This window comes from Pipistrellus hanaki, assembly GCF_964339955.1.
Source record: "Pipistrellus hanaki genome assembly, chromosome: 2".
NCBI lineage: Eukaryota > Metazoa > Chordata > Mammalia > Chiroptera > Vespertilionidae > Pipistrellus > Pipistrellus hanaki.
In genome coordinates this window covers 175,734,418-175,753,050 of record NC_140504.1, presented here as the reverse complement: position 1 = coordinate 175,753,050, position 18,633 = coordinate 175,734,418, and the positions used below count along the sequence as shown (strand labels likewise).

The 18,633-nt window shown below is 47.2% G+C and overlaps 1 protein-coding gene across 5 annotated transcripts in view; it reads right to left on the bottom strand.

Moving 5' to 3' along the window:
* PABPC4 (poly(A) binding protein cytoplasmic 4) overlaps window positions 1–18,633 on the bottom strand; it is a 39,333-nt gene that overhangs the window by 7,083 nt on the left and 13,617 nt on the right. For 2 of the 5 annotated variants that reach the window (XM_084874559.1, XM_084874558.1), the window contains exons 11-16: window positions 18,477–18,563; window positions 18,255–18,382; window positions 16,971–17,064; window positions 16,734–16,864; window positions 16,437–16,540; window positions 15,031–15,356 (exon numbers count right to left, since the gene is read on the bottom strand). In XM_084874559.1, the coding sequence (XP_084730685.1) occupies window positions 16,451–16,540; window positions 16,734–16,864; window positions 16,971–17,064; window positions 18,255–18,382; window positions 18,477–18,563 (530 nt within the window). In that variant the 3' untranslated portion in view covers window positions 15,031–15,356; window positions 16,437–16,450. Of the gene's footprint in view, window positions 1–5,122; window positions 5,260–5,788; window positions 6,011–6,825; window positions 6,894–9,595; window positions 9,681–10,986; window positions 11,209–15,030; window positions 15,357–16,436; window positions 16,541–16,733; window positions 16,865–16,970; window positions 17,065–18,254; window positions 18,383–18,476; window positions 18,564–18,633 lie in introns of those variants that run through there. The other 3 variants (XR_014794184.1, XR_014794183.1, XM_084874560.1) reach the window with 3 other exon arrangements.

Below are 18,633 nucleotides of genomic sequence, written 5' to 3'. Positions count from 1 at the left end.
GGAAGAGTTCTCATGGGATGGTTATTTTTGTCCATTGCTTCTACTGGATCTTTAGTGCTTATGGTTTCCTAAGAAAAAGCTTTTTCCGATTTTGGATGGGCTTTAGATGTATTCACGAGAAGCTCTTCTCTAATCTCTTTTTCAAAATCTTCTGGATCATCTGGACCATCAGTAGACCCAGAAACAGCAGAGTTAAGTGTGAGAGATGCAAAAGCAGCAGAATTCTATTTAGAGAGATTCACTCTCCTAGCCACACGCAGCAGTGAGAAAATATTGGTCCTCCAACTCCTCCCATTCATTCCCTTTGGCATCTCCAGAGTCTTGTCCCGAAGCAGGGGGTTCAGTTCTCCTCTTGCCCGCAGAAGCAGGAGAAACAGAGTTCCACTTCTCTTCGCCTGCACGCTGAAGGCGAACTGGTCAACAAAGATGGCTGGGACTTATCCTTTTCACTGCAGTCTCCTCATTTATACTGAGGTTTTCATTTAATCCTGAAGAAACCTGAAGTTTAGGATCTCCTTTTCCAGACTTAAAGTTGCCAACACAAACATTTAAGATGAGATTCACCTTTATTCTTCTTGGAGCCAATATGAAATGATGCGGTTGTGAGTTGCTTGGTGGTAACTAAGATGCTATTTCCTATCCCAGGGATAGCTGAATCCAATGCACCAGAACCAATCTACATCTTCGGAGGTTTACGCATCCTTAAGGATCCTTCCTCAAGTCTCACCCACCATGGCATACCGTTCTTCCCACCTTCGCAGAAACAAGTGTGCATCGCTGTAGCCTCACACACTGGTTTCCTCGGCCATTCGTTTCTCTTATTTATCCCTAATGGTTGCGTTGCTGGTTCACTTCGAGGAAATCGGGAAACTTTCATGTCAGACACTTCGGCAGCTTGCCCATTTGGCTTAATCCAAATGTAAAAGGTTTCTAGATCCTCGGAGTCATCCCGTCGGTGGAGTGCCATCCTGTGCATCAGAGGGTCTCTGCTCCGATATCCAGTCGGGGCACTTACGTGGGTTTCGGGCTTGGTCGCTGGTCGGGCCACGTGTGGTACGTTACTGGTTGGCAGTGGTCTCCCACGGGGATGTCTCTCCCTGTGCGAGTCTCTGGGGTTGGACTGTTTCTTGCCGGTCCTCTTCTCTTCCATCCGGGGGCTCTTCGGCACAGCCAGGTTGGAGGCGGCCGTCGGAGGCGGCGCAGGCGTGGACTCCCGTTGGGTCCTCCGCCTCCTGCGGGCGCCAGCGCTGGCAGCCTCCTCCCGACGGAGCTTCCGCATCCTGCGGGCGCGCAGCTCGGCCGCCGAGACATAGGAGCACGACGACACCCAGCCATAGACCAGCAGGAAGATAACCACCATCAGGATAAGGTGCCAGGACAGCAGGGTATACCAGCCCTGGTGCTCCAGCAGGAAATCCACCTGCGCTTGAACGTTCGGCTTGAGACCCAGCTCATCCATCTTTTGATCCAGCCACACTAACCACTCGCTGACCTCGTCGGCAAGATCGCGCAGCCAGCTCCTTACAGCCATCCTCCCTCGCGCCAGGACACTGGGGTGCGAAGCCGCTGAGGGCGCAAGATGCCCAGGGAGAGTCCAGGGAAGCGAGAAAGGGCCGAGCAGCCTCAGCGCATCGGAGCCGGATCGGCCGTGGACAGCAGCTGCCGCGCCGGAGCCGGATCGCCGCTGGCGCAGCCGCCAAGCTGGGATCAGAGCCGGATCGCCGCTGGCGCGGCCGCCAAGCCGGGATCAGAGCCGGATCGCCGCTGGCGCAGACGCCAAGCCGGGATCAGAGCCGGATCGGCCGCTGGCGCAGCTGCCAAGCCGGGATCAGAGCCGGATCTGCCGCTGACGCAGCTGCCAAGCCGGGATCCGCAGTTGACGCGGCTGCGGCGCCAGAACCCGGATGGGCCGTTGAGGGGGCTGCCGGGAGGAGAGGGAGGGAGCAGAGGGGCTCCCAGCTCCCCCCTGTCAGCCTCGCTCCGAAGCCGCCGGGAGGAGGGGGCGGCGGAGCAAGTGTTTCCAGTGACGGCCACTAGGCGGCGCCAGGGCGCCAGGCTGACCTCTCGGGATGGAACAATGGCGGTTTCCGCTGCCATCCAGCCGCGCACCGGCAATGGACTCGGGTCACATCCACACACAAACTTTTAAAAATATAAAGACCATTTCGCTCACAGACCATACAAAAACAGGCTGCAGATGGCGCAGGCACGTCATCTGTAGTTTCCTGACCTCCAGTGTAGATATAGATCAGTCAGGGAAAAATTGGTCAACAAAGATGGCTGGTATTTATTCAAATGTTAAATGGGGGGTATCTGAATAAGAATTAATTTTATAAATAGTTCATAGTGAACACTTTTAAATGATGACAACTTTGCTTCCCATTAACTGTGACTATGGAAACTAGAAACACAGGCTGCACGGAGGGTGCTGTGTGCAGTGGCTAAGCACCAGGAAGAGCTAAGGCTCCAGCCCGCCATCAGTAGCTGCTACAGTACCAGCCCCTCCCCAAACTCGGGTCTGCAGTTCAGCTTTTCTTATAATTAGCACTTAAATAAATTCAGTAATTCAAGCACAGGAGAAAAGACAATTTCCCTTCCCAACTGCCTGGGGTGTGTGTATGTATATTTAACCTAGAACACACACTAACTGCTTATAAGAGTTGGTGGTATACAGCCCTGTTCCCAGAGAATGGAAACAGAGAATACACACAGAAAACAGGAACTAGAAATGCTAGATCAGAAGGCTCAGAGCTCAGCAGGACCTGTCTTCCGCAATCTAACTACATGAGGGGAACTTTTAGCCAGAATTTCCTACCTCTTGGCAACTGTCAACACGAGCCAAATTTCAAATGTACCTCTGAATGTGACCCTGTTTAGAATTAGGGTCTTTGCAAATGCATAAGGTAAGATGAGGTCATACTGGACTAGGATGGGCCCTAAGGCCAATGAGTGGCGTCCTTATAGGAAGACAAGGCAAAGCCCTGGCTGATGTGGCTCAGTTGGTTGGGCATTATGCAGTGCCAGAAACATTGCCCAGAGCACATGCTTGGGTTGCGGGCTTGATCCATGGTAGGGGGCATAAAGACGCAGTTGACTGATGTTTCACTCTCATATCAATGTTTCTCCCTCTCTTTTAAAAATATATTTTATTGATTTTTTACAGAGAGGAAGGGAGAGGGATAGAGAGCCAGAAACATCCATCAGCTGCCTTCTGCAATCCCCCCGCTGGGGATGTGCCTGCAACCAAGGTACATGCCCTTGAATGGAATCAAACCTGGGACCCCTCAGTCCGAAGGTCAACGCTCTGTCCACTGAGCCAAACCAATTAGGGCTCCCTCTCTCAAAATATTTTTTTTTTAAGAGAGAAGACAGACACATACAGAGAAGGCGGCCATGTGAAGACTGGGGCAGAGACTGGAGTAATGTAGTTACAAGCCAAGAGTGCCAAGGATTGCCAGGAGCCACCAGAAGCCAGGAAGGAAAAAATTTTTCCTAGAATAATCAGGGAGAGAATGGCTCTGCCAATACATTGATTTCATATTTCTAGCCTCCAGAATAAATTTCTATTGCTTTAAGTGAGAATAAATTTCTATTGTTTTAAGTCATTATGTTTGTGGTAATTTATTATGGCAGCCCAGGAATCTACTCTACCAACCCAAATGGAGAATGGCACCTTTTGTTTTTTTTTTTGTTTTGTTTTTTTAAAATATATTTTATTGATTTTTTTATAGAGAGGAAGACAGAGGGATAGAGAGTTAGAAACATCGATGAGAGAGAATCATCGATCAGCTGCCTCTTGCACACTCCCTACTGGGGATGTGCCCGCAACCAAGGTACATGCCCTTGACCGGAATCGAACCCAGGACCTTTCAGTCTGCAGGCCGACGCTCTATTCACTGAGCCAAACCGGTTTCGGCGAGAGGCACCTTTTGTAACCAATGACAACAGTAAAACTAGTCCAATAGCGAACAGGAAAACTTAACTCTGCCAACTCCAATTCAAAACAGCAAATCTGCGGTGCTTTTCTACCATGGCAGAGATAGTTAATTATGTGGACAAGAGAATATGGTAGTTAATTATGTGGGCAAGAGGAGGAAGCAGGGCATATCCTGGTATCATTTAAAAAGTGAAAATCAAATTTTCAGATTTTCTTTGGTTTAGTTAATAATGCTTCCAGAAATATTTTGTTTATGTCAATATAGCTAAAAATTTTAAGCTTTGTAGTATCCAAGTCTACCACTACACAATTTAAGCCTTAAAGTTACTTCCAAGCATTTTGATAACCTTTGTTTACAATACATAGAAAGTAGGAAAAAATGTTGATCTATCAATTGAGTATTAACAATATACAGAGCACTGATCTCACCACGGAGTTAGGTGACTACTTAAGAAGGGAGCAAAGCTATTTTAGTTGACACAGAGCAAGAACAATAGAGTTACTAATTTATAGAATGCAGGGGTAGAAAGGCCTCCAAAAGCCAGCCTTACCATTTTATTTAAGAATTGGACAACTGCCGGGACTGGTTTGGCTCAATGGATAGAGCGTCGGCTTGGGGACTGGAGGGTTCCGGGTTCGATTCCGGTCAAGGGCATGTACCTTGGTTGCGGGCATATCCCCAGTAGGGGGTGTGCAAGAGGCAGCTGATCGATGACTCTCTCTCATCGATGTTTCTGGCTCTCTATCTCTCTCCCTTCCTCTCTGTACAAAATCAATAAAATATATTTTTTTAAAAAAATAAAAAAATAAAAAATAAAAATAAAAAAAATAAATGTATTTAAAAAAAAAAAAAAAAAAAAAAGAATTGGACAATTATTTCCAGTAGGACATGATCTCACTCATCTAGGGGAAACGGTGAACAACACAGACTGATGAACAAGAACAGACCCAGAGATAAGGAGCCATGGATCAGACTGTTGGACCTCAGAGGGAGGGTGGGGATAAAAGGGAGATCAACCAAAAAACTTGTGTGCACACATATGAGTCTAACCAGTGGTCAAAGGCAATAGGGGGTTGGGGGCATGAGTGGGGAGGGGTGGGGGATTGGAATGGGGGCATTGAGACAAATAAGTGATACCTTAAACAATAAAGAAATTAATTTAAAAAAGAAATTTAAGAACTTACCCAGTTAGTGTGGGTCAGTGTTTGAACATCAATCTATGAACCAGAAGATCAACATTCAATTCCCAGTCAGGGCATATGCCTGGGTTGTGGGCTTGAGCCTCTCTCATTGATGTTTCTATCTCTTCCTCCATTCCCTTCTGAAATCAATAAAAAAATAATAATAAAAAATGTATATTTAGCGGAAACCGGTTTGGCTCTGGGGATAGAGCGTCGGTCTGCGGACTGAGGGGTCCCAGGTTCGATTCTGGTGAAAGCCATGTACGTTGGTTGTGGGCACATCCCCGGTGGGGAGTGTGCAGGAGGCAGCTGATCCATGTTTCTCTTTCATCGTGGTTTTTTCTAGCTCTCTATCCCCTTCCCTTCCTCTCTGTAAAAAAATCAATAAAATATATTTTAAAAATATATGTATATTTTTAAAAAGAATTGAGAGAGTTTTATGGAGGACTTGCTGCTCTCCCACACTGCCAGTATTATTGGAATAAATGCTCATATAAAAATAAAAAGAAAAGTAAAGGAATTGAAGAACTTAAGGCTCAAAGAGTTTGAGAGTCACACACAAAGTTAGCGGCAGAGCTGGGTCTAAGAATCTTATCTTAAAAAATGGCAACCAAGGATCAACTAGAACCATGACACTGTAACTGTGATACCACCTGAAGGAAAACTCACCTGGATGAGCAGAGGCCAAGGCTCCACTGTTGAGGCCGAGCTTCCCTCTGCTTCTTAAAGTACAGCCGCCAGCACCCTGGCCAGTGTGGCTCCGTTGGTTGGGTATCCTCTTGTGCACCTACAGGTTGCCACTTTGATTCCCCATCAGAACACATGCCCAAGGTTGCGGGATCGGCCCCCATAGCTGACCGATGTTTCTCTTTCCCTCTTCTTCCTCTCGCTCTAAAATGAAAAAACAAAAGCAAAAACAACAAAAACCATATTGAAAGCACAGTTGCCAAGAAGGGAAATCTGGTCAGAAGAAGTGGTAGGTTGCAGCTACCCAGCAGGTAGTGTTAGACAATAACCAGACTTTGCAAGATTTTTCAAAAACCATCTTCTTACTGATCCTTACTATACAGTTTCTATGTCAAATAAGCAGAAATCATAGGCCTCAAATGGTTCCACTGTGGAGAAAACCTTCCTTCAAAACTGACACACTGTGAACCCCTGTACATTTCAGCCCACAGCTATCCCACCGTCTTGGCTTCATGATCCTTTGCCATGGAAGAGGATGGAAAAAGACCATTCCTTTCCCATCACCAAGATCAGTGACATCCTCCTTAACTTCATTACATACCAAATTACACTGAATGCACACGACTGAATGTTTTTCTCAAGCCTTTTCCCTGAAGAACTTAAGGCTCAGACAGTTTGAAAGTAACACACAGCCGAAACCGGTTTGGCTCAGTGGATAGAGCGTTAGCCTGTGGACTGAAAGATCCCGGGTTCGATTCCGGTCAAGGGCATGTACCTTGGTTGCAGGCACATCCCCAGTACGGGGTGTGCAGGAGGCAGCTGATCGATGTTTCTCTCTCATCAATGTTTCTAACTCTCTATCCCTCCCTCTTCCTCTCTGTAAAAAATCAATAAAATATATTAAAAAAGAAAAAGTAGCACACAGAGTTAGTGGCAGGGCCGGATTCTCATTAGGAATCTAAACACGAGACACATTGATAAGACTCATCTGTCCCATATTCCAGCGGAACCTGAATTACCTGTGACGTCTCCAGAGGGATCAATGCCGCATAAAGAGCTTTCCCTTCCACCTCCTCTGCTGGCCCAACTGCAAAGGCAGCAAGCCCTTCTGAACCAATGTGCCCCGGGCTCCGGGTACAGCGGCAGCAACCATGTGCTAGCAAGACAGTCAAAGGCTGGAAAAGGAGGAGTCCTACAGTCTTTTGGGTACACAAAATGGCTTCTCCCCACCCATCTTCAGCCCCACATCTAGCCCCTCTGACACCTTCTAAATGAGCTCAACACCTCGTTTCTCCTTCCTCTGTACAGTGACAGAATGATGCCAAGAAAGTGCAAATCTGGGAGAGAATCCAAGATGGCTGCTCGGGTAGACACCTAGCCGCAGCCGCACGCAACAATTTCAATAAAATACAACTAAAATATAAAATGGACATTACCCAGAACTACAGGAAAGTCAACTGACTGGAAATTCTACAACAAGAAGCAAGGAGAAAACCAGAAGGAAGCACGGAGGAGCTGTAAAAGCCTAAGGTACGGAGACACGCGGCGCGCGCGGAGAGGACGGAGCCGGAGAGGAGGGAGGCCGAGTGCCTGGCTGGCGTTCCCTAGCGGAAAGGAGAGAAAACTCCGACTGTGCTGGGCCCCCGACTGCTCTGAACCCCCGTTCTAGGCCAGACCCTGGGGACCCAGGCTCATCCAGAGGGAGCTGGGCTGTAAGGCGGTACTCGGGGAAGCAGCGAAAGGAGGTCCCGGAGGCGCACACAGCGCGCAGAGAAGGGCCGGCCGGCTGTGCCGTAGGACTGCCCTGGCGGGAAGGAGACAGGCTCCAGACTGCTCTGAACGCCACCTCCAACTCCACTTCCAACTGAACTGAACCCCAGTTTCAGGCCCATTGCGGGAGAGCTTACACTGTTTGGTAGCAGGCGAAAATCGAGGGCACCTTTCTCTCAGAGGCGCTTGCAACAAGTACTGAAGGACCCTGAGTCTCAGGAGTCGCATAGGGCGGGGCTGACGGAAGCCAAGGCTGTAGGCTCCACCCTCAAACTCCGCCCCATCAGAAAAGCTGCCTGCGAAAATGCCTAAACCAAATAGATCACAAACGAAAGAAATGGAGGACAAAAAGCGACTGGATATAGAGTTCAAAACCACACTTATAGGGTTTTTCAAGAGACTCCTAGAAAAGGCCGATAAAATAAATGAGACCTATGAGGATATGAAAAGGGAGCAACAAGAAATGCTAAGGGATCAACAAGAAATAAAGAATACATTGTCTGAAATAAAAAATATTCTACAGAGTCCTAAAAACAGAATAGAAGATCGCAAGAATCAAGTCAAAGATTTGGAACATAAAGAGCCAGAAGACACTCCTCTGCAGAAGCTAGACGGCAAGAGAATCCAGAAAATTGAAGATAATGTAAGAAACCTCTGGGACAACTTCAAACGATCCAACATCAGAATCATGGGGGTCCCAGAAGATGAGAGAGAGCAAGATATCGAAAACATACTGAAAGAAATAGTGACAGAAAACTTCCCCCACCTGGGGAAAGAATTGGACTTACAAGTCCAGGAAGCACACAGAACTCCAAATAAGAGGAATCCAAAGAGGACCACACCAAGACAAATCATAATTAAGATTCCAAGAGCAAAGGACAAAGAGAGAATATTAAAAGCAGCAAGAGCTAAGCAGGTGGTTACCTATAAAGGAGCACCTATACGATTGTCAGCTGATTTCTCAACAGAAACCATGCAGGCCAGACAGGAATGGCAAGAAATATTCAAGGTGATGAATAGCAAGAACCTACAGCCAAAAATAATCTACCCAGCAAAGCTATCACTCAGAATCGAAGGCCAGATAAAGAGCTTCACTAATAAAAAAAAGCTAAAGGAGTTCATCACCACCAAACCAGAATTATATGAATTGCTGAAGGGGGTTCTTTCAGAAGAGAAAGTAAATAAAGATAAAAATTATGAACAACAAATACGTAACTATCAACAAGTGAATCTAAAAACCAAGGAAATTAAAAAAACAAATCTGATGAACAATATTAACTGTTGAATATAATATTGTAGAATCAGAGGTATGGAAGGGGAGTGAACTGATGATTCTTGGGGAAAAGGGGAGAGGGGAATGTGGGAAGAGACTGAACATATAAACTGTGCACCTATGGATGAGGACAATGGGGAGTGGGGAAAGGGCAGAGGGTGGGGTGGGAAGGGGGGGGGGGAAAGGAACACTTGTAATAATATGAACAATAAAAATTTATTAAAAAAAAAAAAAAAAAAAAAGAAAGTGCAAATCTGATTACAGCACTATCCTGCTTAATAGTGCCCTAACGTTCACCACTGCCCACAGGACAGGCCCAAATTCCTTAGGTGACATAGAAGGCCTTCATAACCTGAACCCTGCCCACCTCGCTCGTCTCTCCTCCTCCACTTCCTGGGTCCAAACTATTTGCCTCCAAGTGCTAGACCTCCTTCACCCCTCTGGGCTTTTGCTCTTCCTGTTCTCCATTCAGGCCAGCGCCTGGAGAGCCTCACGCCTGATCTTTCAAACCTAGCTCAGGCCTCAGCACATCCAGGATGTTTGCCCTCATCTCTGCGGCTGGAGGGGTCATTCCTGGAAAACACCAGCTCCACCCTCCTCAGCAATCAATCAGACACCCAATCACCTGCTCACCAACCAGTGGTGAGGCTGTTTCCATCATTCCCTAACTATTCTGCAAATGCCTCATCTAAAGAGCTAGGCTGAGAGTTTGGGACGCGAACCAAAGTCCCAATAACAGATCTCACCATTGTTCTGGGTCTAGGGTTAAAGGCAAAAGGACTCTGGGCAGCGCTGGGTCCAATGGACCATCAGGTCGTGAGCACCTTTTACCTGAAGGGATACCAGACAGAAACTCGCTAAACACTGATGCACCTGCCTTTCAGCATAACCATTATTGCTTGTCTCATTTGCGATTCTTATATTTCCAGTAGGACATGCTCTCACTCATTTGGGGAAATGGTGAACAACACAGACTAATGAACAAGAACAGACCCAGAGATATGGAGCCATGGGTCAGACTGTTGGATGGACCTCAGAGGGAGGGTGGGGATAAAAGGGAGATATCAACCGAAGGACTTGTGTGCACATATATGAGCCTAACCAGTGGTCAAGGACAACAGGTGGATGGAGGCATGAGTGGGGAGGGGTGGGGAATTGGAATGGGGGGTTGAGGACAAATATGTGATATTTTAATCAATAAAGAAATTAATTTAAAAAAAAATTAAAAAAGGATTGAAGAACTTGCCGAAACCAGTTTGACTCAGTGGATAGAGCGTCCGCCTATGGACTGAAGGTTCTGGGTATGATTCCGGTCAAGGGCATGTACCTTGGTGCCTGGCACGTCCCCTGTGGGTAGGCGTTCAGGAGGCAACTGATCGATGACTCTCTCTCATCGATGTTTCTGGGTCTCTATCCCTCTCCCTTCCTCTCTGTAAAAAAAATCAATAAAATACGTTTTTTTTTAAAAAAATGAATTGAAGAACTTGCCCAGCTGGTGTGGGTCAGTGGTTGAGCATAAACCTATGAACCAGAATATCAAGATTCAATTCCCAGTCAGGGCATATTCAATTCCCTGGGTTGTGGGCTTGAGCCTCTCTCATTGATGTTTCTATCTCTTCCTCCTTTCCCTTCTGTAATCAATAAAAAATATATATATATTTAGCCAAAACCGGTTTGGCTCTGGGGATAGAGCGTCGGTCTGCGGACTGAGGGGGCCCCAGGTTCGATTCTGGTGAAAACCATATACGTTGGCTGTGGGCACATCCCCGGTGGGGAGTGTGCAGGAGGCAGCTGATGGATGTTTCTCTCACATCGCTGTTTCTAGTTCTCTATCCCTCTCTGTAAAAAATCAATAAAATATATTTTAAAAATATATGTATATTTTTAAAAAGAATTGAGAGAGTTTTATGGAGGACTTGCTGCTCTCCCACATTGCCAGTATTATTGGAATAAATACTCATGTAAAAATAAAAATAAAAGTAAAGGAATTGAAGAACTTAAGGCTCAAAGAGTTTGAGAGTCACACACAAAGTTAACGGCAGAGCTGGGTCTAAGACTCTTATCTTAAAAAATGGCAACCAAGGATCAACTAGAACCATGACACTGTAACTGTGATACCACCTGAAGGAAAACTCACCTGGATGAGCAGAGGCCAAGGCTCCACTGTTGAGGCCGAGCTTCCCTCTGCTTCTTAAAGTACAGCCGCCAGCGCCCTGGCCAGTGTGGCTCCGTTGGTTGGGTATCCTCTTGTGCACCTACAGGTTGCCACTTTGATTCCCCATCAGAACACATGCCCAAGGTTGCGGGATCGGCCCCCATAGCTGACCGATGTTTCTCTTTCCCTCTTCTTCCTCTCGCTCTAAAATGAAAAAACAAAAACAACAAAAACCATATTGAAAGCACAGTTGCCAAGAAGGGAAATCTGGTCAGAAGAAGTGGTAGGTTGCAGCTACCCAGCAGGTGGTGTTAGACAATAACCAGACTTTGCAAGATTTTTCAAAAACCATCTTCTTACTGATTCTTACTATACAGTTTCTATGTTAAATAAGCAGAAATCATAGGCCTCAAATGGTTCCACTGTGGAGAAAACCTTCCTTCAAAACTGACACACTGTGAACCTCTGTACATTTCAGCCCACAGCTATCCCACCGTCTTGGCTTCATGATCCTTTGCCATGGAAGAGGATGGAAAAAGACCATTCCTTTCCCATCACCAAGATCAGTGACATCCTCCTTAACTTCATTACATACCAAATTACACTGAATGCACACGACTGAATGTTTTTCTCAAGCCTTTTCCCTGAAGAACTTAAGGCTCAGACAGTTTGAAAAGTAGCACACAAAGTTAGTGGCAGGGCTGGATTCTCATTAGGAATCTAAACATGAGAGACATTGATAAGACTCATCTGTTCCATATTCCAGCGGAACCTGAATTACCTGTGACGTCTCCAGAGGGATCAATGCCGCAAAAAGAGCTTTCCCTTCCACCTCCTCTGCTGGCCCAACTGCAAAGGCAGCAAGCCCTTCTGAACCAATGTGCCCCGGGCTCCGGGTACAGCGGCAGCAACAATGTGCTAGCAAGACAGTCAAAGGCTGGAAAAGGAGAAGTCCTACAGTCTTTTGGGTACACAAAATGACTTCAAACCTTTACCCCCGCAGTTTGAAAGGTGCTTGCAGTCTACCATTCGGCACTTAGCAGGCTCGGTCTCATAGCTCAGGTCTCAGCACATCCAGGAACTGTTTGACATTGAAATTGGATCTCAAAGGAACTGGTGGCTCAGAAAGAAACTGGCTACAGACTGATTCATTTGCCTTTCAGCATAACCATTATTGCTTCTCATTTTCGATTCCTGTAAGTATATTTCTAGTAGGACATGATCTCACTCATCTAGGGGAAATGGTGAACAACACAGACTGATGAACAAGAACAGACCCAGAGATAAGGAGCCATGGGTCGCGTGAAACTGTTGGACCTCAGAGGGAGGGTGGGGATAAAAGGGAGAGATCAACCAAAGGACTTGTGTGCATACATGAGCCAAACCAGTGGTAAAGGACAATAGGGAGCTGAGTGAATGATTAAGGAGGGGTGGGGGATTGGAATGGGGGGTTAAGGAAAAATATGTGATACCTTAATCAATAAGGAAATTTTTGAAAAATAAGATGTAAACATAAATGTGGTAATATAAAAACATAAGACAATATTAATTACCTATAAATTTTGTTATATACTTTTGTATAACAAATACATAATTGAATATATATTTCACATATTAAATTATATCATTAAACAAAAACAAGCAGCCAAAACCGGTTTGTCTCAGTGGATAGAGCGTTGACTTGCGGACTGAAGGGTCCCGGGTTTGATTCCAGTCAAGGACATGTACCTTGGTTGTGGGCACATCCCCAGTAGCGGGTGTGCAGGAGGCAGTTGATGTATGTTTCTAACTTTCTATCCCTCTCCCTTCCTCTTTGTAAAAAATCAATAAAAATAATTTTTTTAAAAACCCACAAAATTTATGAGAGCTCCAGAAAATTTAGGAATTGATTTTAAAAATTAAAAAAAAAAAAAGATAAAAAAGCAAATTGCAAGGATAAAGCCCCATGACATCAGGCCCTGGCCGCTACGTTCTGCCAAGTAGATTGCGAGCACCTTTCAAACTGCGCGGGTAAAACCCCATGAGACCCGGAGCCCGCTATGTGCGGCCTCGTAGACGGCAAGCACCTTTCAAACTGCGCGAGTAAAACCCGGAGACCATGCCCTGCCCACTATGTGCTGCCGAGCACCTTTCAAACTGTGCGGGTAAAACTCCATGAGACCGAACCCTGACCGCTACGTGCCGCCGGTACGTGCCGCGGCGGCAGCGATCAGTAGATCGCCAGAACCAAGTACCAAACTGTGCGGGTAAAACCCCATGAGACCGAGCCCGCTACGCGTTGCCGCATAGACGGCAAGCACCTTTCAAACTGCGCGGGTAAAACCCCATGAGACCGAACCCTGACGGCTACGTGCCGCCCCTACGTGCCGCGGCGGCGATCAGAAGATCGCCAGTACCAAGTACCAAACTGCGCGGGTAAAACCCGCAAGTGACAGGGCTCTGGCCGCTACGTGCCGCGTAGATCCGGTTCAAACCGCACAGGTAAAACCCATGAGACCGAGCCCTGCCCGCTACGTGCCGCCGCGTAAATCAGTAGATCGCCAGTACCAAGTACCAAACTGCGCGGGTAAAACCCCACGAGACGGAGCCCTGACCGCTGTGTGCCGCCATGTAGATCGCGAGCACCTTTCAAATTACGCGGGTAAAACCCCGAGACGGAGCCCTGACCGCTGTGTGCCGCCATGTAGATCGCGAGCACCTTTCAAATTACGCGGGTAAAACCCCGAGACCCGGTCCTGCTCGCTACGTGCCGCCTCTACGTACTGCCGCGTAGACGGCAAGCACCTTTCAAACTGCGCGGGTAAAACCCGGACACCGGGCCCTGCCTGCTACGTGCCGCCACGTAAATCAGAAGATCGCCAGTACCAAGCACCAAACAGCGCGGGTAAAACCCACAAGTGACAGGGCTCTGGCCGCTACGTGCCGCGTTGATCCGGTTCAAACCGCGCCGGTAAAACCCATGAGACCGGTCAGCCCGCTACGTAGATCGTGCGCACCATTCCAGCTGGGGGGGCGGGGACGGGGTAAAACCAATGAGACTGGACCCTGACCGCTACGTGCCGGCGCCACGTAGACCGTGAGCACGTCCGGGCCGGCTGCTGTGTGCGGCTGCGTGCCGTCACGTGCCGCCACGGGCCAATCACAACCTCGGTTCGAAAGACCGGTGTCACGTTTAGACCTATGTCACCGCCACGCAGGCACGCCGTGGCGTCAGCCATCTTGCCTACTGGTTCTTCCGCCGGAAGTTCACTGCCGGAAGTCCACTCCAGGACCCCGCCCCTAACTCTCTAGCGCAGAAGCCTGCACCAATCAGGTTCCGCCGTTGCACAGTTGGGGGCTGGGGGGGGGGGGGCGCAAATTGAAAATGCAAATACATAGCCGCGTTACCCATGACCAGAGACCTTAAGGGAGAGCCGACCAAAACGGAACATTCCAAGGAATGGAATCACATGGGTGAGCCTGCCACGCTCAAGAAAAAAGGGAGGGTTCATGGAGGACAGGGAGGGCACGTAGACTGTTAGCCTTGGCCAGATATGGTTGTTTTGAGGACCAAAGGAACCACGAAACACAGGATTTGAGCAACTGTTTGCTGTTGCCACTCAGACCTCTTACCAAGCCTTTACCACTGCCAGGGGAAACCCCAAGTTGCATAACTTGGGGTACTGGACCTGCTGATCTGCACGCAGGACTGTTGTAGAAGAGAAATGGGATCTCTCCAGCACGTCATGGAGGGAGGGGTCAAGTTCTGCATACTTCATGTCCTTCAGAAACATGCCACCCCTATATCAGATCCAAGGCCAGCTTTGATCAGCCTGTTCCCTTAAGTTAAATGGAGCAATTATAAAGTCCTCCCATAAACAGAAAGAAATGGGACAATTATGCACACCTAGCTAACCCAAAATGGCCTGCTTATAACTGCAGGAAAGAATAAGCTATACAGAACTTCACTTGACCCTATTTACATCCTAAATTTACTTCCAGTGAGAGATTTGTAGAATAAAACTGATCAGAGTACAACACAAGATAGGCAGTTTTATGGAGTTTTTTCTTTATTGTGAAACTTAAAGACTTGGATACATCAAATAAAACCAATTTCTGGGGGAGGGGGAAAGATCAAAACCCACAACAGGAAAAAAAAAAAAAAAGTTAACACTGTCTGAGCTGTAGCAGAACCCAGAGAATATATTTTTTTTTAATTGAAAAATTCTAGGTGCTTCATAATTGACCTTTTGATACAAAATGACCTATTAAATTTGCAATTTGTGGTTCTTAGTGTTGAGGTCCATAGGACAAGCTAGGAAGTCTTCAAACCTTGAGCTGAATTTCATGAGGGGTTATTTGGCTTTTGAATCCTGAAAAGAAAGGCACCAACATAAATAATCAAAAGAACCTGAGATTCACTGAAATCTCAGGCTGATAAAAGTTATTACAGAGCAGGGTTTCTCAACCTCAGTGCTCACATTTTGGCCCTGGATTAAATTCTGCTGGGCTATCCGGTGCAGTGTAGAATGTGTAGCAGCATCCCTGGCCCATACCCACTAGATGACAGTGACACACTCCCAGTTAGGAGAACCAGAAATGTCTCCTGACGTCGGCAAATGTCCTCTGAAGGGGCACACCTAGTTTAGAACCATGGACTTTGAGGATAAATAGTCTGTAAACTCTTACACACTCCCTCCTTCTGAGCCATCCTGTACTAAAAACTTGTACAGTTTTACGGTTCTCTTGCTTAAATTCCAAATGACAAGCCAAGGAGCCATGGCTATGATGAGTCAACCCCAAACATCATACCAGCTTTAGCCCTTACCACCTGCACTTTCCTTGACTGTGCCTCTGCTCATTTAGTTCTCTCCTTTATCAGCCTTTGTCGGAGGTCCTAGTTAAGCTTCACTCACCATCCCCTGCAGACAGGGGCCATGGCCCCCAAGTCCAGAAGATGACTGGAACACATGCTGTAATTAGTCAGGTGTGTGTCTGTCTCTTCCATTTTGACACCGAGGCCTGTGCCTACTGTGTTCCCAGAGATAAGCAGCAGCTACATACACAGCTGACCCTCACCAATTGCAAACCAGAGAGATGGTCATAGAAATGAGTCAGTGAGATCTGATTAGGACTACCTGCATAGTCATCATTATTCCAAACCAAAATGTGATTCTTAAGAAAATCTGCTTATAACCATCAGGAAAGGATAATAAGCCATATAGAACTTCCAACGAGGTGCTCTTTTTTGAGAAAACTGTTGTTTGCTCCTTGTAATTTATAACCTGTACTCTTCATGTTAATTCATCCAGATGATTAAAAAAAACAAAACAAAACAAAAAACCCAATGGCAGCATCCCCAACTTAACTGGCTCTACATATTGTCCCTAATATTTTAGGAAGATATTCACAAGTCAAAACTATTATAGAAAACAAAAGATAGTCAAACGTACGTTTTTTTCCTTGCCTAAGAGGTAGCAGCAGCAACAGTGCCCACCTTCTGGGCAGCTTCTTTCTTGGCATGATGAGCCTGTAGAACTGCCACAGCTTCATCCACCTGTGAGAGATCTCCAGGTGGTCAGTGACACCTAAGCAGAGCCCCTCCACTCCTCCCTGATGCCCAGGTCCAGTGGTGGCTTCTCCTGGTGCTGCTTTCTCAAATACCCACACCACAGCGGCCCCTTCTCTCCGCCACACGTGGGGGTGCAAGGCCACCGGTCATCATCCGCAGCTGAGACCACCATGCTCACCTTGGAGCGGAGAGACTCGGGGGACTCCAGCATGTGCAGCAGCTCAGAGTTGTCGATCTCTAGAAGCATTCCCGTAATCTTTCCAGCCAGGTTCGAATGCATGGTTTGGATGAGAGGGAACAAACGTTCGCCTATGGGAAGATACTCAAGTAAAAACCAGGTTGAATCCCAGGAAAGAATGGACACTGGTGTCCAGGTCAGTACCAGGCTCTGGCCCCCTCCTCTGCAAGCACGTACCCAGCATCTGCTTCTGTTCCTGGGGGGGTGCTGCGGCCAGCATGGAGGCGGTCAGGGGCTCCTGCCCCTGCACATGGACCGCAGGCTGGGGTGCCTGGGAACCAGGAGAGGCAGCGGGTTAGCACCAAGGAAAGACACTGGAGGGTGATCAAGAGCGTGACCGTTCAACACTTGAAAGTCGACTATGTGAAAAAGGAGGTGGAGTAGTTGTCTTTGCTGTCAAGGAACTAACTGCAGTCTTGAGGGGTATAGAGTGTGAGGTGAGGAATCGTGGTGTGGGCACAGACACACAGCCAACTACCCTAAGAACAGCATGCTGTTGGAAGGGAAATAAAACAACCTATAATGTTTGGCAACCATCTATCAAATGATTTTGATTTATTTAAGGCTGTTTACCCAAGAATTCAAAACCTTGTTAATAAATAAGGTACAGTGAACATGTGTATGTATAGCCTTTTTTCTAAAAATTAGTTTTTTCCTTTAGAGTGAATTCCTCGTAAGGACCAGGTCAAAGGGTATGCATATCAAACCATTTATAATTACATCCCACATAACCTTTATTGTACCAATATGTTTTTATTGTATCAAATACTTGAGGACTATCAACATGCAAGGTCAATGCCAGTTAGAGCTCTAAAAGTAGGGCCTTGTAGGCAAAAAATTTTTCACATAGCATCAAGTTCTGGGGAGTATTCAACTTCAAGGGCATGGAGCAGGAGGAAGCAGCTCCTGGTGTGTCTCCAAGGCTGGTGTGTCTCCTCCAAGCAAAGTGCTACTGGGCTTTTCAACAAACCAGTTGCGGCGTGGCTTGCCTGGGTGGCACAGCTCCAGAGATTGCAAGTTCCAGCTTAGACAACCTAATATCTGGGTCCAACTGCCCACCTCAACTCAACTCCTCTGAGGCTGAATTCTGTGACATGAAGTTCTTTCCTGCCTTGATTTAGTGATTACCTTACAGAGCAGCTAAGGATCCAACTAAGCCATTGGAGGTGAAAGAGAAATGGAAGCTCAATGAGCTGAATGAACACACATTATGTTATAAAAAGGAAAGCAGGAAGCACTAGCAGTCTCCTCTGGGGCATATCCAAGCGAACTGTTTCAGGAAGAACACCTTTAAGCCCCCTCTGGCCCTCTAGAGGGCCCCTCAAGGGCAGTGTCACCACATACGACACAGCATCCTGACACAGAGCAGGCATTTAACACCTATTTAAAGAATCAAAGCAAGGCATCTTTTAAATCGCACGGGAATGGGGGAAATCCTTTAGCGGTGTTTGGTGGACCCACCTGCAGAGGTGGTATGGCAGGGTGAGGGCTGCGGACACTGGAGGCATACTTGTAAGGTGCAACAGCCCGAGGAGCAGCAGTAGCCACAGCAGCGCGAGGTGCTATGTTCTGCACAGCTGTGGGAACACCTTAGGAAAAGAACAAGTAAAATTAAAGCCCATCAGCCTGGGCAAAGACCCGTCAAATCCCATCTTTCCCCATTCTGTGTGCATCCAATACCACCTCCAGACTGGCAGCTGTCAGTCAGCCCTTGCTGGGCGGCACCAGCCCCACCAAAGTCCATAGCCAAGCGGTCCGGGCACTCAGACCCTACAACAGACCAGCAAATGCACATCAGTGTTGGCAGATGTCCAACTGGCCACGCCCCACAGAAGGAGAA